The 23,640-nt window shown below is 36.9% G+C and overlaps 1 protein-coding gene and 1 non-coding gene across 2 annotated transcripts; one reads left to right on the forward strand and one right to left on the reverse strand.

Annotated features, from left to right (window-relative positions):
- On the forward strand, positions 2,233-3,522 carry LOC109830949 (putative nuclease HARBI1). The gene has a single exon (XM_020398300.1). It carries the CDS (start codon positions 2,233-2,235, stop codon positions 3,520-3,522), a length of 1,290 nt encoding a protein of 429 aa, XP_020253889.1.
- TRNAL-UAA lies at positions 7,368-7,450 on the reverse strand. Its single transcript has one exon. It is a non-coding gene; the product is annotated as a tRNA-Leu (tRNA).

Genomic DNA, 23,640 nt, shown 5'->3' on the forward strand with positions numbered 1-23,640 from the left:
GCTCTGTTTGGATACCATGATGTTTTACTTATTTCCATGGTGTTTTGTCAAAAATAAAACACCATGTGTTTGGAAACAATGATATTTTTTAAGCTAAATCATCCTCAAACCAAAAACATAATACTTATTGCAAAATATCTTTTAGGTGTTTTAAATTTGATGTTTTGATGTTTTGGTTTTGAGTTTGAGGAGGTATTAATATAATATCAAACATAATATATTAAATATAATTACTATATAGTTATTATCAACATGCTTATTTTATTATATTATACTATATTATAGGTAATCTAATATATTAGTAATATTTATTAAATAATATAAAAATATAATCAATGAAATATCTTATATAATAATATAATAACATATTAAATACTAGTATTTAATATGTTGCTAATGTATTATATAATAATAATATATGAATAATCTAATAAATAATAATAAAAAGTTATTGGCAATAAATAATAATATAATAATAAACTATACAATATTATAACCACTATAATATTATTAACTTTTTAATAAATAAATTGTAATAAATTAGTAATTATATAATATAATTAATAATTATATAATACTAACATATTTAATAATAATTATTAATAAACTCTAACATATTATATAATATTAAAATATTTATAATATACTAGTAATAACATAATATTAACATTATTAATAATATTATATTATATTAATAATGAAATAATGTTATTTTAAATTATGATATAATATATAACAATAACAAATTGATACACCAAAATAATTAAATATATTATTATTTTAAAATAATATGTTATAATTATAGCATAATATAACACACTAAAGTATAATATAATATTATAATACATTATACAATATTATATTGTATTACATTTAATATTCAATACTAATAATATAAACTAAATATTATAACATTTTATTTATAATATATTTTATTATAATTAATATATAATATATTCATAATATGTTTAACACTAATGTTGTAACGGTCAAACTAGTGTTGACCAAAAACACTCAATATGAAGTTTTGGAAACACTTCAAGAAGAAAACACAATACCATGATGTTTTTTTACAAAAACACAACAAGGAAAACACCATGACATTCAAACGAAATCGAAGTTATTTATTATTTAAGTAATGAATTACTACAGAAAGCACACCTTTTTTTCTCTTAGTTAAATTCAATTAAATCAAAGAAATTATTTGGAATTCCAAAGGTGAATCCGCTCACTTTTTTCCTCTACATTTAAGAGAACTTTCTCACTATCAACTAAAATTAATTAATTCTCTTAAATTTTATATAATAATGTGCTTCAAAATCCTCTCAAATTCCACCGCCCGACCAACCATCCAGTCTCTTTCGATTCCATCTGTTCTAAAATCCTCTCTAATTTCACTATTTCTCATCATCAACTCTCTCATTCTCATCCCATCAAGACCAATCTCATGAATCAAAAAATAAGCAATAAAGGGAAGAAAAGGAGAGAATATGTAACCAAGAATTTGATCTTTGGTTTTAGGAGGACTTGGTGGTTGAGAGCCTTTCATGACTGTGATTAAGTTTGTGGTTGGGGAGTAGGACGGGGGAAGAAAGGAGGAAGAAGGGAAAGGGGAGTTGAGAATAAGAGCATCTCCAAGGTTCCTTGGATGTCCCATAATTTAGGGGGTACTATTGGATTGGTTCTTCTCCAATGGTTCCCCTTAAAACCCCCCTATTCCTTAATTAATTATATTTAGTTTTTTAATTTTATAAATTAAGATTTAATTAAATATATAGTTTATTTATAAATGAATAAATAATTAAATATTAATAACTAAAATTAATTAATTAATTAATTAATCTAAATTAAGAAATTACTTTATATAATCATTAAATTAATTAATTAAATTAAAATTTAACAAATAATTAATTTAGATAATAATTAATTTATATAAATCGTGTTAAAAGTTAAATATTATTTTAAATTTAAATTCATATTATTTTAATATTAATTTTATTTAACAATAATATCTCAACGGTCATATTTCAACGGTCATATTCTAACGGTCATATTTCAACGGTCATATTTTAACGGTCGTATTTCAACGGTCGTTTTTTAATTAAATGTGGTCACTCCTTCTATAAATAGCACTACCAGTGTCCTTCATTTTCACTAAATTCAAATTCATTCAATTTTTTTAACCCAATCTTCAATATTATTTATGGCTAAACTCAATCTTTAATATTATTTATGGCTAGTAATTTGTTACGTGCCTTGCTACAAGAGGAAGAGGATGACGACGATGATGATTACGCGACCTTATTAGCAATCGCATCTTTGGAAGAACACCACTCCAGCGAAGGTCAAAGTTCTCGTCGCCGTGGTTCTAATCCAGGGAACGCTGTAATTCAACACAATAGAGCTGAAGGTCACGAGAGGCTTTTTCATGATTATTTTAGTGAATCTCCTGTGTATCCAGCAAAACTATTTCGAAGGAGGTTTCGTATGCATCGCCCACTATTTTTGCGTATTTTATCCGCAGTGGAAACACATGATTCCTACTTTGTCCAGAAACGGGATGCTGCTGGGAAAATTGGTTTATCCTCACTACAGAAAGTAACTGTTGCTATGAGGATGCTTGCTTATGGAGTATCAGCAGATTCTGTGGATGATTACGTGTGGATTGGAGAAAGCACCGCTATAGAGAGTCTCGGCAGGTTTACCAAAGCAATTGTTGTAATTTTTGGTGATGAGTATCTAAGGTCACCAATTGACGAGGACACTGCAAGATTGCTTGCAATTGGCAAACAACGGGGATTTCCTGGGATGTTAGGAAGCATTGACTGCATGCATTGGAGATGGAAGAATTGTCCGGCTGAGTATCATGGTATGTATACTGGTCACAACCACACTCCTACAATAATTTTAGAAGCTGTTGCTTCCTATGATCTTTGGATTTGGCATGCTTATTTTGGTTTACCGGGAGCTCTTAATGACATTAATGTGTTAGAACGGTCTTCTGTTTTTTTTCAACTTGCTGAAGGGCATGGTCCGACTGTTAATTATACAGTCAATGGTCATGAATACACGATGGGATACTACCTTGTTGATGGTATATATCCGTCATGGGCAACATTTGTTAAAACAATTTCTTTACCACAAGGAAATAAAAGAAAACATTTTGCTACACTTCAAGAGTCGACAAGAAAGGATGTAGAGCGAGCATTCGGGGTACTCCAATCACGCTTTGCAATTGTGCGTGGACCAGCTCGCTCTTGGGATGAGAAAATATTGAAAAATATTATGCAAGCATGCATAATAATGCATAACATGATTGTTGAAGATGAAAGAAATGATGATTATATCGACTTCACGTACGATGCTGCTGAGGAAGCCCCAACTATATCAGTGTCTCACGAACGTACAATAGATTTGTGTGAATTTATTCAGAATCATCATCGCATTAGAGACAGACAAACTCATTCTCAATTGCAATTGGATCTTGTCGAACATTTATGGGAACGAAATGGTGGGCTTTAGTAAGGGATTTGTATGCTGATGTAATATTAATGTCATTTAATTTAGTGTTGCAAGTAAAGACCTGTTAGTTGATGTAATATTGATGTTATTGAATTTCTATATTAATATGTGATCATATTTGATTTTTGAGAAAAGTTTCCATTTGCATAAATAGAACTTCATAAAATCTTCAAATACGATACATCATCTTCAAGTACGATACAACAAGAGTAAATTGAAATACATAAGAGCACACTAAATATGATACATCATCTTCAAGTACGATACAACAAGAGTAAATTGAAATACATAAGAGCACACTAAATATGATACATCATCTTCAAGTACGATACACCATCTTCCTTCTAATTTGAACTACCACCACCAAATTGCCTTTCAAGAATTTCCATCTTCAACTTATTGTAATACTCTACTTGCAATGGAGGCATGCCATCAGTGTTAATTGCCATAATCCTCTCATCTTGTTTCATAGCTTTCAATCGCATTTTTTCCTTTTTGATATTTTGAGCTTCTTGAGCGACCTGTAGTCTAGCTTGCTCTATCTTTATGCGCTCTTGCTCCTGAACATAAATTTGACCAAATAATTCTGCTCTCTTTATTTCTTTTTCTTTCCGATCCTGCTTCATTTCATCAATAAACAACATCACTGGTGTAATTTAAGAAGCCACATGCTTGTCTTTACCTTGTTTCAACCTTTCTTTTGCAGCCTTTCTTCCTATGGGCCTTGACGAACCCTCATTAGGACATTCGTCTTCCCTACAATTTATTGAATCTGGAGTTGCAGGAGAAGATGTAGCAGGACTTGAATTTTTTGACATCTTAGATTTTTTCATCGAAAATTGGCCAAGCCACTTTGGATGGAACCTTAACTCATTCCAACAATGTAAAAATTGAAAACTTGCTCCTTGCATGCTTTGAAACATTTGCATCGCTTCCATAATCTAATTAAAAAATAAAATAAATTTACTAACATGTAAAAATTAAAACAATTAATAAATTATATAAATCTAATCAGTTTAAATAATTTGAAGCCACAATTAGTACCTTGTCATTCTCTGTCATGCCACTTTGATTTCTTGCTTCAATTTGATTAAAACACCCACAAAATTTACTAACTACAATTTGAATAGCGGACCAATGGTGCTCTAACCCTTTTTGATCACGATCGCTACTGAATGTTTTGTTTTCATGATAGTAAGTTGCTACTCGGTGCCAAAATATGGAATATTTTTGCAATGTACCTTGCACTGGATCAATGCTAGTGTTGATCCATGCAGATACAAGCAAGGTGTCTTCTTCGATCCGATATTTTGATTTTCGCATCGACTTCTTTTGCAATGGTACATCTTTTACCGTATTTTCTTCGGGTATGTCCGGCTGAAATGATTGCTCTTCATATTGATCTTCCCATGGATAATGACTAGTCATCAAATTGACATAATATGGATTATTATTTTCTGCCATCTACATCAGTATAAATCTTACATGAGTATGATTTAATTAAAATTCTCAAATTGTTAAAAATATAAGAAACATGAAGTGCAATTATAATTAAACAAAAAATATAACCTGCCTTAAATTGTAGTATAAAAGATGAAATATAGGTAGAAATAATGAAAGAGTTAAGTGTGAAAGAGAACATCAGGGTAGTGCCTTATTTATAGGGTAAAAATTAATTAGATAGTTTTAAAAAAATTAGCTATTCTAGCTAAAAAACAAAAAAAAGCCTATACTAGAAAAATAGCCTAGACTAGGAAAAAAGCCTATACAAGAAAACACCCTATACTGTAAAGACAAAACCTATAATTAAAAAAGCCTATACTAGAAAAACAACCTACACTAGAAAAAAAAGCCTATACTAGAAACACACCCTATACCACAAAGACAACCTATAATTAAAAAAATCCTATACTAGAAAAACAGCCTATATTAGAAAAAAAACCTATATTGGAAAAACACTTTATACTAGAAAAAACAACCTATAATTAATAAAAAATATTAATAAAAAATTATAATAAAAAATTATAAGAGGTACATTTTAAAAAATATTAATCAAATTAAATTAACTATATATTAATTTAATTATATTATTTTAAATTACCTATACATTAACTAAATTTAATAACACATAAATTAATACTAAAGAAAAAATATATTATTATAAAATAAGGGGAAGGTTTAGGCACTTTAACCTTCTCCTTAATCTAGGGAGAAAGTTTAGGGACTTGGGGTGAAGGGAGAAGTTTTCCGGTCCATTGGAGACCGTATCCCTTAAAACTCCCTTAATTTAGCTAAGGGGCCGGATTTTTCCGGCCCCTTGGAGATGCTCTAAGGGCTGGGAAGTGAATGTGAAAGTTTATGTTATTGGCAAAAGGTTTGAAGCTTTATTCTTTTGTTTTCCTCGTTAACTCTGATAGGAAGTATTGGAAGTGACAAATAAATCGAAAGTAGCAGAATTACGTCTGATATTTAGAAATAGAGAATATTCTTGCAATAAAAAATAAAGATTTTATTACTAAATTGATTATAGCTACTTTTATGATACATCGAACCTTGAGGGAGGGAAAAGAGAAAGAATCAAGAAGTAGGGATAACACGTAGGCGCTACATCAACATTATTGAAATTATGTTATGCTTATCTTTCATATGTAAAACATCGTCTACAAATTTCTGAGGTGGATCAAACCATATCACTGGCAATGCCTTAAACCCAAGAACATTGCTATTTGGCTCGCGCGAGTTGCAACTCGCGTGAGAGGGGTAGGGGTGGGACCCATAGCAGCAGCTGTGGGGGTCCCAGCCCCCTACCCCCCTCTCACGCGAGTTGGCAACTCGCGCGAGCAAAAGGGACTTTTCTAAACCCAAATAGGTATCCCCTGAGAAGGGAAGTGCAAATTACCCCCTTTATTTTGTTCCCTATGTTTTTATTCTCTTTTAGGTACACATAGTTCCATATTTGCAAAGAACGTACAAGATGGAGAGTTGGATTCTTTTTGCTTAATATAATTATTAATATATAGTTTTAGTATATAATACTACTAATATATTTTTTTAATCATATATATTTTTCATAATATTAGTTTCTAAAAAAAATTTATTAGTAATATTTAGAAATAATATATCACTATATTATTAAAAGTAATAGTTTGAATAGTTTAATATTATTATATAAGTCTATTAATTTTTAAAACTACGTCACGTGCAGAGAACGTGCTTTATACTAGTGATTTGAAGGGTATATTTCAAAGTACCAATGATGTGGAGGCATATATCTAAAAAATCCAAAATAACCTTATTTTTTTAACTATTGGAATGGTCTGCTGGCATTATTATTATTATTATTATTAAACAAATGATGGAAAGAGTCTGGAATTTTATTATGCCAATGTACGCAAAAGAATAAAAAAATGATAAAATCCAAAATAACCTTTTTTTTACTTGCTTTACTATTAGAATGGTCTGGCTTTATTCTTATTTTTTTTAGACAAATGATAGAAAGCGTGGAATTTTTTCGACACCTATCAAAAGAACTTTTTAAAAAAAAAACAAATGATACAAAAATTGGTAGTTCGTTAACATGTATCAAAGGAATTAAAAAAGGAAAAAGTAGCTTTTAATATTAGATTGGTCAGGCTTTATTAAAATTTTCAATAAAAACCAATATAATAGAAAGAGTGGAAGTTTATTAACATGTGAAAGAAAAAACAAATGATACAAAAATTGGAAGTTCGTTAACATGTATCAAAGGAATTAAAAAAAAGGAAAAAAGTAGCTTTTAATATTAGATTGGTCAGGCTTTATTAAAATTTTCAATAAAAACCAATATAATAGAAAGAGTGATATTTTGCTGGCTATGGGGTTCGAACCCATGCGCACTTATGTGCAGAAGATCTTAAGTCTTCCCCCTTAACCTCTCGGGCAAACCAGCCGCGGTGATCAGTGCTATTAAACAACATTAATAATAATAGGATAAAACAGGGGTTGGACCTGTCCAATGATGAAGCTTTTAGGATGTTTTGATGCCCCCATTTTTACGATGAAAACTGAGAAGGGTTATAGAATTTTAAAATGATGGGTCATGAATTTAAATATAGAATTGGCTAGTCAATTTTAGCAGCGATTTGAGTCAAAAAATATGTTGCCCTTAGTAAAACTCATGGCTCACATCACACCAACGAGCATGCGAGCTTGGAATGTGACAAATGGTATCAGAGCAATTAACAAGTAAAAAATGTGAAACTAAGCGCTACACGGAACAAAGTGCTACATTGTGTAAAGCCAAACTTTAGTCCCATGTGGAAAACTAAGAAGAGTTATAGATGGTTTAAATGATGGGTCATGAGGTTCAAGTGTAGCATTGGTTAGTCAATTTTGGCAGAGGTTAGAGCCAAATCGCATGATGCACTCCGTGGATCCTAGAGCTTACACCCCGACAATAGGCTCGCATGCTCGAATCGTGACAAATGGAGTAGTTAGCCAGGCTGAAATAAGGAGTGCTATGTGCGTCTAAATGTTATATTGCATAAGTGCGACGTAAGTCACCTCTAGAGTCAACATTATCTGGCAGTGATATTGGGATGAATCATTATCATGTTGCAATGAGGACATCACATATTTAAGGTGGAGTAATTGTGATGCCCTAACTTTGGTCTCACTTAGAAAAATGAGAAGAATTATTGAATGTTTAAATGATGAGTCACGAGGTTTAAGTATAACATTAACTAGCAAAATTTGAAAGTTGTTTGAGAAAAAAAAGGAAAAATGAAAACACGCCTCCCCCAGTGAGTCACATTTGGTTTACATAGCGCCAACGGGATTGTAGACCCGGGGTGACAACAACCTTCACCCTCATTCAGAAAATACCAAATGAACTTTACGATAAAAATAAATGCACTCTCTTTACTACAATAGTAGCAATATTGTGCCTCAACGCCACCACCTTCGCTGAGGCAGTGGTTGTCACATCATCATCGTCGTCAGGAGCACACGACGATCAAGTTAAGTATTTATTTATCAAAATGAAAATGGATTATTACTTTCATATGAGATTAACAAAATTGGCTTACTAATTTATAAATGTTAAATGCCGATTGCTTGAAAACTAAAAATAAGCAGGAAAATCTTTTTTTTTAGGGGGGGAGGGGGGAGGGGCGCAAATTGTAATTGTTAAGAACTTTAGAATACAAATTTTAGATTGCTAGAGGTCCAGCTGCACCCCTACCAACTGTTGGGGGCCGACACGCCCACTCGCTACGGAAGCAAATCACCTCGAGAGAAAGCCCTGATTTTTGTTTTTCACAAAACTCAAACCAACATCAATGTTCCTATTTCGATACGAAACAAGAACAGAATTAAAATATCTCAGCGAGGTGAGAACACTCTTCCCAATATCAGATCTAGATCTAAATATCGTGAAAACCAACCAACACAAGCAATAGCCAATACACGACAAAGTAATAAAGAAGACACGAGATTTACGTGGTTTGGCAAACATGCCTATGTCCACGGGAGGGGGTGAAAGGAGATTTCACTATGATGGAGAACACTGACGACTTGCACAACCAGCAAACTCGTCCCAAAGAGACGATGCTTCGATTTTACCCAAGAGAAGATGACCTATTTCTTGTATAATCGCTCCAAGTTCTCTATCTTTTCTCTTCTTAAGATCTCACCTTTTTAGATCTGAAAAACTCTCTCTTTACAGCCGACAAAACACTCTTTTTCACCTATAAAACCCTAGGAACGAAGTTCCTATTTATATCAAGAAACCAGGGCCTAAAAATGATCTGGAAAAGATCTGCACCGATCTAGAAAACCCGCTCTGAGACACCCTGAGTTGTCTCGGGTACCGAGACACCTCAGGGTGTCTCGTACGCTTTGGTGTCTCGCGGTGTCCGCACGTCGTTGTTCACTTCTCCACCTCGTACATCATTTAATAAACCTCAAATTTTAGACGAACACCAGAAGAACACCGCGAACATCACAGGAGAGATCTGAAACACCAAAACCAGGCCAAAACCAACTGCACCATTATACCATAACTGCCTACGTACCCTCTGACCGAGATCAAACTAACCGTAGTTCTGAACATTGTTCTCCATATAGTCTCCACCTTACCCCATCACCGCCCCGAAGGGTCATGCCCTCTTGGGTAGATCAACACGGGTTGATTATGAAGCAAGTCCAAGCAATGGTGAAACTTGCTACCTGTCACTACCTTGGTCAACATGTATGCGAGACTCTTATTTGTGTGCACCTTTATGAGAGAAATATCACCTTCCTCTATGACATCCCACACAAAATGATACATGACATCGATATGCTTGGTACGAGCATGATGAACTTGATTCTTAGCCAAATAATCATGTAGATGTCAAAAATTGCCTATAGATTCCCGCATGCAGCTCGAGACGGAGAGAAGACGATGAACGTCATTATCCGAGTCAAAGAGGATTATTTAACGTCGACAAGCGCATGAAGTAAATCGACAAAGCGTACGAATCAATAGGATGACAGAATAATGAAGAGACGATTCGATCAGGAGTTACGTTTCACTCACGAAAGACGAAGCGTCACTCGTGTCTCGTCCACTCCATGTATGAGTGCCACGAATTACGGGGAAAACAGTCAATATGCGTTAAACGACGTCTCGGTAAAAACCAAGACACGCATTGTGTCTTGGCTAGGGTTGAGACACATAGCATGTTTCGTGCTCAAGAAAGCTGTTTTTTCACCGTTAACCGCCCATATTTTGGTATATTCTGATCCAAAGCCTCCCCAACTGATTTGAATCTATCTTAGAACGTGGTTAAGTGTTTACAACTGAAGATGAGAGCAAATCGGTTATTCTTATCCAAAAACCGAGCTTCTAAAACCTATAAATATGTCCCTAGAGCCTTCTGTTGGTCTCTTTGTTTTGATGATGTTTAACAAAAAATTTACCACTAATATTGTTTGTCTAGTATTTGTGCTTATCTATTTATTGTAGACAAATAACATGTTGGAGGTTGGATGGATTGCGCCATAACGATCATATCAAATGGAGGTTGGCGGAATTGTGGTATGAAGCCTTCGTAATTCAGTTCAAGATCCAAGTTCAAGCTTCATCCGCAAGTGTACCAAGATAGAGCTTCGTTGAAGATCTTAAGCTTGGGTAATTTAGTTTAGGAGTTTATATTATGTGTGTTAGTACCTTAAGCTTAATATAATATGCACACACATTTTATTGGTTTCTTTGTGTGTGTGTGTGTGTGTGTGTATATATATATATATATAAGTTTAAGTTTTGGTTCTATGTATATTTAGTTATATATATACATGGTTTTGAGTTTTCAAGTTTTAAATATGAAATAATTGAATATAATTAGAAAACATATTTTTGTTTCATACTTATATGCATATATATGATTTCATCAATATCAATTTTATTTAGTTCATTAAAATCATGTTTTAGTGCATTATATATGTATTTTGATAAAATATTATATTCATTGTTTTTAGACTTCATAACAATAGTTTACATCTTTCTTCAAGTCTATAAAATCATTTTGTAATGTTTCAAAATGTTGTTTAAGCCAAAATATCAAAATATCAATTTTTAGGTTTTCATGTTTTTGAACATATTTGCAAAATGATAATATTTCTCATTTGGGAGGTCCTTTCTGAAAACCAGTTTTTGTAGCATGTGTATTATCATGTCTATAATTATTTTTCAAAGTTTTATATTTTTCTGAATTTATTTGATGTTTTTAAACAGGGTTTCAAAATCATCAAACTACTTTCAATACCTGTTTTTTCATATATCAGTTCACGGTGGACCGCCACGGTCGACCACGCCTGGTTCTTTTCCTGAGTGGACAGCAATAACTTTTACGGTCGACCGTCAAAGTTTCTAGAATTTTCTGAGTTTCGAAAGTAGCTCGCGGTCGACCGCGAGAATTTCACGGTCGACTGCTGTTCACTCCAACGGCTATTTTTGCACGGAATCTAATTTCCGATTCATTAAGCTTTTTGGTCTTTTGTTTGGGGATTTGTCCCGATTCAAGGTGAGGATAGTTGATCGCCTGGGTCCTTTACATGAGGATCGAGGTAAAGTTTTGATCGAAGGACACTTGGGTCCGATGATTGAACCCCGAATGACTCGTCGAGCTGGGGGTCGCACATGCCCTCACAACAATTTCAAGCCTTCGTATAAAGGGAAAACTCCAGTTTTTACCCACCTGGGGGTGTGTGTTAAAATCTAAGAGCCCGTCAAAAGTTCACGCTTACAAATGCGTGATTCTAAACGCGTGACTCTTGAGAACGCCAACAAGGAGTTGCATACTCAGAAGAAAACGCGTAAGATAAACGAGCGCATTATACCTAAGGATTCATGTAAACAGTCGATAGGTTACTCCGACGGCAACGTCGATGAGTTGTACTATCGGGCTGGGGGTATGAACAAGTCTCGGAAGAGAAGTACCTAGGAATTGGAGTCTCACTGCCCGTACGCTAAGATAATCAGGACAGTATTATCAGCATGTAATTACCCCAAGATCGCTCCGCAGAGGGTCTCAGTATTTGAGAGGATCTCCAACGGAATAGCTAAGTCCAAACCAAAGCGTCTCCGTAAGAAGCGATCGGCTGTTCATGATAACGAACTTCCAAAAGTCACAATTAACATGACTGATAAGGGAAAGTCGATTCGACCTTCTAGTTCTGACCCTCTCGTATCGCATCGTCTGACTCGGCTACGCGTAGGGACCACCAGACGTAGGGACTACCAGAGAATGCAGAGAGGTTTATCATCGGATGATGAAGCATAGAAATGGCTATGCAGCGGATGAAGGAAGAGCACGACCGACAGATTCGGGCTCTTTCCAATCAAATGGGCGAATCCAGCCGTCGCAACGCTGCTAACCAAGTAGGTAGCGATTCAGATGTGGATGAACGCCTTAATGCTGATAACCCTCTCGTTGACCAAAACGCTGGGGGTGGCCCCGTTATTCCTCTTAAGAATCGTCCAAAGCCCGATACGAGCGAGGATGAGAAAATGAAAGATCTCGAGAGTAAAATCAACGCTCTAATGTCTGATCGAGAGGTAAAGAGGACTGGCATTCCATGTCCCTATCCAAGAGAATGGGATTCGATCCCGTATCCGGCGAAGTTCAACCTGATTAACTTCACGTCGTTTGACGGGAAGGGTTTGTCCACACAACATCTGATCTACTTCAAGTCCCACTTGGGCATGATCTCCGGCAATGAGGCCTTGATGGTTCGGTCATTCGTTGGTACCCTTTGCGGGCCGGCCTTCGATTGGTACCGCCGTCTCAAGTCCGGAAGTATTAACAACTGGGACGATATGGAGAACTCATTCCTTGGTAACTTCTTTGATGACGACGACGAGGTATCCATCAGGACACTTTTCGATGAGAAACAAGAAGATGACGAGACAGTCGACGACTTCGTCAAGCGCTTTCGGAATAAAGCAATGAACTGCCGAGATCCGATCACGGAGGACTTCATCCTCCAGACATGTCATAACAGCCTATCTATTGAGATATTAGAAGTTATGAGAGTCGCACCGTCCAACACTTGGAAAGAGTTGAAGACGCGCGGAGAGCGGGCCGAACGCTTCCTCCAAAGGAAGAAAGCCGAGAGGAGCCAACCGACGGCGAATCTTCCGAACTCAAACTTCGCCTCCCGTGGTAAAGGAAAGGCACATGCAGCGGTTGTAGACGTTAATCAGACATCACAACAACCCCGAAGGCAGCAAAAGACTTCGGATCCGAGACTCCAAAAAGAGTACTCCTTCAAGGACGAAGATGTTCCGGCTATTTTCGAGTCCCTCCTTGAAAACAACAAGATTAAGCTTCCACTCATCACAAATCAGGAGGAAGCTGATAACATTTTGGATCCAAAGTATTGTGCATACTACAGGAGGATCCTTCATCCCACCAAGGCTTGCTTCGCTCTCAAGAATAGCATCCAAACCTTGGTTGAAGCCAGCGTTATATCGCTCAATTAAGTCGAATGAAGACTCCGACAAGTATAAGAGTATAAACTGCTTCTTAACACTCCGACAAGTATAAGAGTATAAACTGCTTCTTAACACTCCGACAAGTAAAAGAGTATAAACTGCTTCTTAACACTCCGACAAGTATAAGAGTATAAACTGCTTCTTAACACTCCGACAAGTATAAGAGTATAAACTGCTTCTTAACACTCCGACAAGTATACGAGTATAAACTACTTCTTAATACTCCAATAGGTATATGAGTCTAAACTATTCTCACTCTTGACGGGAAGCTCCTGGAGAATTTTTACATGTAATATTCTTAAGGATAACCCGATCATGCAACTGAATCCAATAGTAAACCCAGCTTCACAAAGGAAACTGGGGGTGGATAATTTATGTAACATGAAGTTTTCAGAAGAATGTTAAATGTAATATTCTTAGGGATAACCTAATCATTATGAATAAAGTGATAAACACTAAACTCTTATTGTGATTTCTGAACACTCTTTTGCTGAGATCAGATTCGATCACCTCATTGGATCAATCTTCCCTCACAAAACTCCCATTGGTGTTCGACGACTCATAGTCTTCCACTATAAAATCCCTCACTGATCAAATTTATTGACAGTGGGTCCATTAAAATTCTTTCTGGTTTAACCCATTCAAACTTCCGTTATGTTCGTGCACTCAACACTTTCATGGTTAGAGTCCGGATATAATGCTTAGAATTTTAATCTGTCCATCCTTGACAAATTGTCGAACCCCTTCGTGTTAAGTCATTATCACTTAACATCAAGAACCCCTACTGAGTGATTTGTACAAGTCAATACTCCCACTGTGATTTGTACTCTCACTCCCACTATCCACTTGCTCAAACCTTCCTACAGTTAGGACCACAGTCAAAATCCCCTCTCGATTCCTTCAATGAACGAGAGGTCTACAAATCGAGTGATCAAACCTATAAAAGTTAGGGTCATCTCACACTCCCACTCTCACTTGGTCAAACCTTTCTATAGTTAGGGCCATAACCAAAATCCCCTCTCGATTCCTTCAATGAACGAGGGGTCAATTTTCAGATCGAGCGATCAAACCTTCCTACAGTTAGGGTTGCCTCAAACCTCTCAATCGGTCAAACATTCCTACAGTAAGGACCAAAACCATAATTCATTCTTGATAAACGAGAAATTCATCTTTAGTTCGATAATCAAACCTTCCGACAGTTAGGATTATCCGAATCTTTTTTGATTCTCGGAGTGGAAATCCCACTCTTAGTTTCATCTTTCCAGATTCTTGAAGTGGAAATCCCACTTTGAGTTTCCTTTTCTAACTGGAGATAGAATATAAAATTCTTCCTCTTTAGCTTTGGGAGATAGAATATAAAATTCTTCCTATTTAGTTTTGGGAGATAGAATATAAAATTCTTCCTCTCCCGCATCGGGTTCGTCTTTGCCCCAAGAGAATTTTGGGAGATAGAATATAAAATTCTTCCTCTCCCGCATCGGGTTCGTCTTTGCCCCAAGAGAAGACAATATTTTTTCAACTCCCAAAATTCGTGCCTCAAAGGTACGGGGAATTTTATCCCGAATCCTGAGTAGGGATAAGTCAACGCCTAACACACGTTGCCGGTTTAGTCTTTCACCGATTGAAAAAGACACCAGAATCCAATCTGGGGTATTTTATCCCGAAGCCTAAGTAGGGATAAGTCAGCGCTTAACCCGCGTTGCTGGGTGGTTCGTCCCCATAAAAAATGACCGAGTCTACGTATTCAGCATCGTAGGAATAAAAATCCATGCCTTTTATGCATGGGGAATTTTATCTCGAAGCCTAAGTAGGGATAAGTCAACACCTAACACGCGTTGCTGGTTAGTTCTTAACCGTAAAAAAAGAACAAAAGCCCACATATTCAATATTGTGGCAGGTTGTTATTAATAACACCAAAATCTGTGTCTCACACGCGCGGGGAATTTTATCTCGACTCCTTAATAGAGATAAGTCTATGCCTAACACACGTTGCCAGCTTAGTCTTTCACCGATTGAAGAAGATACCAGAATTCCAATCTGGGAACTTTTATCCCGAAACCTAAGTAGGGATAGGCCAGCGTCTAACACACGTTGCCGGGTAGCCTATTCCTGTAACAATGGCGAAGTCTACATATTCAATATCGTAGCATCAAGTCTAAGGGAGTTCATTCCTTTAGCACAACGTCACATGCGGAACGGACTTAAACAATCCGCATGCAAGCCTGATGGGCAAAATCTGCAAACGCACAGACTCGTTGTAGCTATCAAGGTCGATCCCACAGGGACTAGGGTTAATTACCAAATTTTACATTATTAGACTAGCTAAACTAATGAGTAAATTAGAAGAGAATTAATAAAAGAAATAAAATAAACAACTAATCGGATGGAATTCAATATAATGAAGGACTAGGATTGGGTTATCACCACAACTTAGGTGTTCAATAATGAATTATTTCAATTCTTGGTGTTGGTTTAATCTAGAAAGGGTGAATTAGTCTAAATTAATCTAAAGCCTCTTTCAAGGTCTAAAGATCGTGCCTAATCAATCTCAATTAACCTACTTTCATGGAATCAAGATTAAATTAAACTCATTAAGCTTTATGCTAATCCAAATCAAATCCCCAAGGAATCTAGCCTACTTTCGTGGTTCGAGCTCCCTGCTTAATTTCTAGAGATCCGGTATTAATCTTCACCTTTCAGTCCTTCAATTAATTACCTATGATTGCTAATACGGTGATCAAGCGAATCAACAAAATTAAAACACTAGAAATCAAGTTCAAAGATTTAAACTTTCACCAAGAACCTATATCAATTCATCATCAATCACCAAAAAGTTGGGTTCTTTCCCAATCCTAGACAAGAAATCTACTCACACATGATTGGAATAAGAGAAGACATCAAATAATTATGCAAATCAATCATAAGAAGAAATAAATCAAAGATAGGAAAGAATTAACCCGTCTTTCAATTGAAATCTTTAAAATAAGAACTTGCAATCCAATCTTCTACAAAAGATTAATGTCTTCCTTCAATACTTGAACCCTAGAATAGTTGCTAGTTGATGGCTAAAAGAACATAACAAAAGATATCCAAAACCCTAAGTCAAAACATCTATTTATATGTCTCCAAAAATCTGGAAAATAACTAATTCCCGCGCCACCGGTGTGGTCTGCACCACACCAGGGTGTGGTAGGGGCTGTTTTGCTGATTTTGTGTTTGTTTCTTCAGTTTTTGGTATTTTAGCTATAACTTTTGCGTCCGGCCTCAGAATGAGGTGATTCAAGTTGCATTGGAATCCTGTTGAAGAGATCTACAACTTTCATCTTTTGAGTTTTTCTTTATTCAAACTGCATCATGGTCGAAATTCCAGTTCTTCATACTCGTGCATCCATTTTCTTTACGAACCATGCCTTCAAAATCTTGTTGTTGCTTCAAACTCTTGTAAAACTTCCAACGATCATCAAATCTTTCAATCTTGAGCCAATACCTACATATAAGAACACAAACCACAGCAGTATCCTCGATCTAAACACGAAACATGCATTAAACACTCGTAAATCATGCTTAAAACACACTAAGATAATGCATATTTTACGTGTTTATCAAAGCCCGATTCAAACGGTAATCGGTAAAGGCACGCCAAATCCGTTGAAGGCTAAGGGTTTGCCAAAAACCTTAAAGTCTACGTCTGATACACGTCACTGTTTAGTCTTTTCACATGAGAAAGACGAAGTCTACGTATTCAATATCGTAGCACTAAAAGAGTTAACTCTTTTAGCATAACGTTACATGCGGAACGGACTTAAACAATCCGCATGCTAGCCCGACTCAAACGGTAGTCGGTAAAGGCTTATCAAACCCGTTGATGGCTGAGAATTTGCCAAAAATTCTATAAATGCGAGTCATTGACGTATCAGCTTCATTAGTTGGTCTCATGACTTGAACATCCAACAAACTTCAGGATAAGATCCACACGTGCAGATGAATCAGCTTTAATAGTTGGTCCTGCAGCCCAACATTCGGGATCGTCACGCTCCAATGCCTTAAGAGCTTAAACTGTGTAGACTCCAGCAAACGTACGAGTATAAACTGTGTTAACGCCGGTCAACGTGTTACAGTAAAGATCGATGCCGGTCAACGCATCAGCAATTTCGCCAAAATAAGGCAAAAGATGACTCCAAGGATTTCAGTTACAATCAGATATGAATTCCCGACGGAGAGGATCAGTTCAAAATCAACTCAATGACACGAGTTAAGTTCAGAAAGTTACACACCAATCTCAGTTCAAGATTTCGACAGCGGTCAGACGATAAACGCAGCGCCGGAAGAACTTCACCTATTCGACGAAACAATGAATAGATTGAAGACTGAAGAAGTTAAGAATTGAGATAGTTCAAGGTCACTCTACGAAATTGAGGAGATGGCCTATCTTATCCAAAGCATTCCAGACTCCTTAATAAAAGAATGAGTCTGGAATACTTTGGAGGGGGTATCTGTAGGCGTCTAAAAATGCCTATAGGTGTCCGTACACAGCTTGAGACAGAGAGAAGACGACAAACATCGTTATCCGAGTCTAAGAGGATTATCTGACGCCGACAATCGCCTGAAGCAAAATGGCGAATCAAGTGACCTACACGCTCGACAGTCAGCTCGTGCGCGCCAATCAGCTCGCAAGCGTCAATCAACACGCGTGCGTCAATTAGTTCATGCGTGTCGATCAACACAGCATGACAATCAATTCGTGCATGTCGATCAACACACGCACGTTAATCAGCTTACACGCGTCAATCAACATGCGTGCGTCAATCAACACGTGTGTGTCAATCAACACGCGTTCGACAGTCAATTCCGCAACGAAGCGTACAAGTCAACAAGACGATCAATTACGCAAAACGGTAGAAAATACAAGTCCCGGAAAGACCAGAAAACACCAGAGCTTAGCAAAAAATCGAAACACCGCGTCCGCGCGGGTCGGACTGCGTCGACCCGCGCCCGCGCGGGTCGGCCAAGTCCGACCCGCGCCCGCGCGGGTCAGACTTGCCCCCGCGCGCTACTTCAACCCATGTTCGGTTTTTTGACGGTTTTCTCAGGATTTTTTCAGTTTCAGAGGTTCCTAACTGACTTGATATCATCCTCAAATATGGTTAGGCTGTTGTTAACTGAAGATAGAGCCAAGTCACTTGTTCTCATCCAAATAATCGCTTCTGAAGCCCTATAAATACAAGTCTAGGGCCTCCTTTCAACGGGGCGGAGTTATTATCAAGAGGACGAAGTGCTGCCGGATTGAGGAGTCAAAGGAGCACGAATTTCAGCGAGGATTGACAGATCTTGGCGAGTTCTTTAGCATAAAGAAGGAGAGTTCGAGAGATCCGAAGCCCGTTTCCTCCGTTCCTTGAGATCAGGCTTGGTCTTGATATCGAGAAGAGCCCTGATTTCGCTTGGTCGATCTCAGCGCTTCAAATCAAATACTTTCTTGGTGAAGACGAAGCTCTGCCGAATTTTCCATCAACCGGATCCAGATCTAAGGCGGTCCACGGATAAACCCCGGCACAGGCAAAGATCCCACGCAAGCAAGCGGGTGATAAACGTCCTCTGCGTTTGTTTTAACGAGAGTTGTAAACTTTTGTTTTCATTGTGTAAAAGTCTTATAAAAAGACAATCTTTTTTTTTTGTTTTCATTGTAACGATTGAAGTTGTAATGAATACCGCAATGAATACATCAATTTTCGACGCAAACACATATCTCTTAAATCCTCCTATTCTCGTAGCACCAAAGTCGGGTAAACCGTTCTTGATTAGCACCAAAGTCGGGTAAACCGTTCTTGATTAGCACCAAAGTCGGGTAAATCGTTCTTGATTTACATCAAGGCGATGAACCACTCGTTAAGTGTTTTACTTGCACAAGATGATGACAACGGTCACGAGTAGGTAATATATTATCTAAGTCGAACTTTGGTAGGTACCGAATCTCGGTACCCAATGATCGAAAAGGAATGTCTCATGTTTGTGTTCGCCATCCAAAAGATGCGACACTACCTTGTTAGGCAGACGATTTACGTAATCTCGAACATTAATCCAGTCTGGGTTTTCATGACACAACCGACCTCCATGAATCGGCGGTTAGCAAAATGGGCCCTTCTCCTATCCTAATACAACTTACATATTAAGAAACAGAAGTCCGTTAAAGGACATGTAATTTGTGATCTTCTGACGGCTAACCCTATACCGGATACAGCCGAATTATATGAAGATTTACCCGATGAAACCTACAAAATCAACACTACCTTGCATCAACAGGTGTGGCAATTATACTTCGACAGGGCTTCCAGAGTGACTAATACAGCAAGCGCTCTTGGTAAATCTAAAATTTCTGCGGGAGTCGGAGTTGTCCTAATTTTCCCGGAGAAGCATGTGATACCCTGAGCCTACTCATTGATAGGAAAATGTTCCAACAACGTAGCCAAATACAACGCGCTGCTCATGGGACTCAGTTTCGCCAAAGAGCTGGGGGTCGAATATCTTAAAGCTTTTGGTGATTCCCAACTAATATCAACCAAATACGTGAAGAGTACGAAGTCAGAAACCAGAGCCTGATTCCGTACCACAAAGCAGTCGTCAAGATGGAAAACTCTTTTGAAGGATTTTTCATTGAGTACATCTCGCGTCTCTAAAATGCATATGCAAATACACTGGCAACATTAGTAGTATCTCTGGCACAACCTCCTGAAACGAAACAATTGGTCACCGTGAGAACTCACCAACTCTTCATACCAGAGTGCGCCTTGAATACCAAAGAAGCGCACGCGACCAGAATTGAACTCGAACCCCAAGACTGGCGTTTCCCTATTATCGATTATATCTTGCATGGTATTTTCCCAGAAGACATAAAAGAAAGAGACTCGGTCCGATGAAGAGCACCGAGATTTTATTATAATACGACAACTCAGACACTGTATCGTCGCGTATACGATGGTTTGTTACTTCGATTTCTTTCAACCAAAGAGGCGGAGGAGGATCTTAAGGAAGTGCATGATGGAATCTGCGGTGTACATCAGCCCTGTCCCAAGCTCTGCGATTGTCTTAGAAGAATGAAATATTATTAGCCAACCATGGTCAAGAACGCATTTGACTACGCTAGGTGGTGTCACGTGTGCCAAGTGCATGCAAATTACATGCACCAACCCCCAGAGCACTTGCACCATTTTTCCAATTCATGGCCATTTGAGACATGTGGAATGAACATTATTGGTCCTATCTTACCATCATCGGTTAAAGGTGACCGCTTCATCCTGACGATTACTGACTACTTCTCTAAGTGGGCCAAAGCTATTCCGCTCAGAGAAGTAAAGACGAGCAACGTCGTCGCGTTCATCAAACACCACATCATTTATCGACAACGACCCTCAGTTTGTCAGTAACGCCTTCATCAAATTCTACGAGAAGTTTAAAATTGAAGACGTTTCATCAGCGACATACAATCCCACTACAAACAGATTGGCTAAAGCTTTCAACAAGACAATCACAAAGATTTTGTAGAAACTCGTGAGAACCAACAAATGAGACTGAGACGATAAACTTGGTGAAGCTCTCTGGCCTATCACATGACAGTCTGCACGCCTACTGGTACAACCCCGTATTCCCTAGTATACGGGTGTGAAGTCATCCTCCCATTAGATATTCAAATTCCCTCCCTGCGTATTGCTCTCGTAACAGGGATGACGACTGATGAACAACATCAAAAACATCTTGAAGAACTCGAGACGTTAGATGAAAAGTGCTTAGAAGCCCAGTAGCAAATTCAATTTTATCAAGCCAGAATCTCCAGGGCTTTCGATAAGAAAGTCCGACAGTGAAGCCTTAAGGAAGGAGACTTGGTCCTTGCCGTTCGACGATCCATGATTCTTAATTCCAAGAAGAAGGAAAAACTCCAACCTAAATGGGAAGGACCGTTCATGGTAAAAACAGTTTACTTAAACAGCGCATATCGTTTGGTCACCCAAAACGGTGACAAACTCATGATGCCAATAAATAGGAAGTTCCTGAAGAAATAATATCTCTAGTACATTCGGGATAACCTATTTAATAGGAAGTTCCTGGAGAATGCTACACAGTGTATTCTTAAGGATAACCCAAAACCTATTGATTCTTAATCATGATATATAAAAAATAATTAAGAACCTTCCACTGTGGCTATTTAATTATTTCCAAGATGATTAAAACCCTCCCACTTGTTAGACCCTAGAGGGGGGGGGTGTGATTAGGGTCTTATGCTAATCTAATCCGATTATATGCCAATTAAAAATTAATTAACAAGTATCCTAGCAAGATGAAATGCAACAATATATAAGAGCTAGGATAAGCAATATGAACAATGAGATATATCCTATATGATGAAATATATATATATATATATATATATATATATTAAACTAACACAAAATGATATATCCTACCAAAGAGATATACAATATGATATATGCAAGGATATGTAAACTAACAAAGAGGGTAAACAATATGAACTAGATAGTGGATTATATAAATAATGAGCTATGGACAATGGCGATATAAGATATAAACATAAATATAAATGAACGCTAAGGCACACTCAAATACACTATATGATCACGGAGTTCGGACCTTCCGTCCTACGTCTCCGCTCCCCACTCCCGAGGAGAAATCCACTATCACAATCCGGTTTGGAAGCCGAAACTTCTACACACTCGGTTTACAAGTTCACCGAAAACTCTCACACAACAAACACTATGCAATCACACTTTACACCCACTAAGTGTTGGACCTAGCCGTGTCTCCCTCAAGTGCTCGGTAACAATCTCTCCCTAGGTTCGTCAACCGACGCCACTCCTCTTGGAACGATCCCCGACTCTCACCACACACTCCTCACTCGGTGTACAAGTGTATTATAAAGTGAATCTCACAATAAGGCTCAATACAATAATTGATTGTTCTCAACTATGGATGAGAACATAATGAAAGCACAACTCAAAGTTACAATCCCTCATCACCCAACTATACTATGTATGCAAATACTAAAAGCTCAATGTGGGTGTGTGTAACAATGAGTAAATATAATCAAATCTAAACTCAATATAAAAACTAGCTTTAAAGAATGATAATTAAATAACTAAGCAAATGTAAAGCTAGATAGAGTTTAGAAAACTTCTCCAATAGATGACAAGATGGAGATTGGAGCCCAAACAAGAAGATGATCTCCTCCACTTGTGAAAACAATCTTCAAACCAAACAAACACTAAAACACACTTAAACCCTTGTTTAAAACTCTTTAAACTTGTTTAAAACATTTCTTGAGTCACATTAGAAGTATGAGGGCATGAGGTATATATAGGCTCATAAAACAAGCCCAAAAACCCAAGAAAACCAAGCAAAAAGATAAAATAACGGATATATCAAAATTTAAAAAATATAGCCGTTATGCTACAGTAAATAGGTCCACAGACATTTCCGGTCGATTGGTACGGTCGACCGGATTTACTGTAGCAGTGCACAGCTGTTTTGTAAAATCAATTTAAAATAGTAAATGAACTCGAAAAATTATGAAATTTTGTGGTAATGTTCTAGACATGTAGAATAACATGTCAGAGAAAGAATTTATGAAAAATATTTTCCCAGTTGAGATAAATAAATATTTTAACACAAATTTACAGTTTCTGAAAAACTGTTAACATATACGATTTTGTAAAATCAATTGGCAGAGTAAATCAACTCCAAAAATAGTAAAAACTGGAGAAAAGTTTCTAAACATGTAGATAAACATTTCAGAGAAAGAATTTTTCAAATATCACTTCCCATTTGTGAAAACTCATCAGTTTTGTAAAACATGCACGAACATGTGCACGAACGAAAACGTGAATATGTAAATTCCTTTAAACATAACAAATCAATTCCAAACTTGATGAAACTTTGAGAAATGTTTGAAAATGATATTTTGAACATGTTACAAAAAGAATTTTCCAATTTGCATTTCCCAATTGTGAAATCTTATTATTTTGCAAAAGTGTTCAAAACATGAAAACTCAAAATCATGCATGTATTGATGTTTTGACATAAACAATGTTTTGAAA

Source organism: Asparagus officinalis, chromosome 2, assembly GCF_001876935.1.
Source record: "Asparagus officinalis chromosome 2, Aspof.V1, whole genome shotgun sequence".
Lineage (NCBI taxonomy): Eukaryota > Viridiplantae > Streptophyta > Magnoliopsida > Asparagales > Asparagaceae > Asparagus > Asparagus officinalis.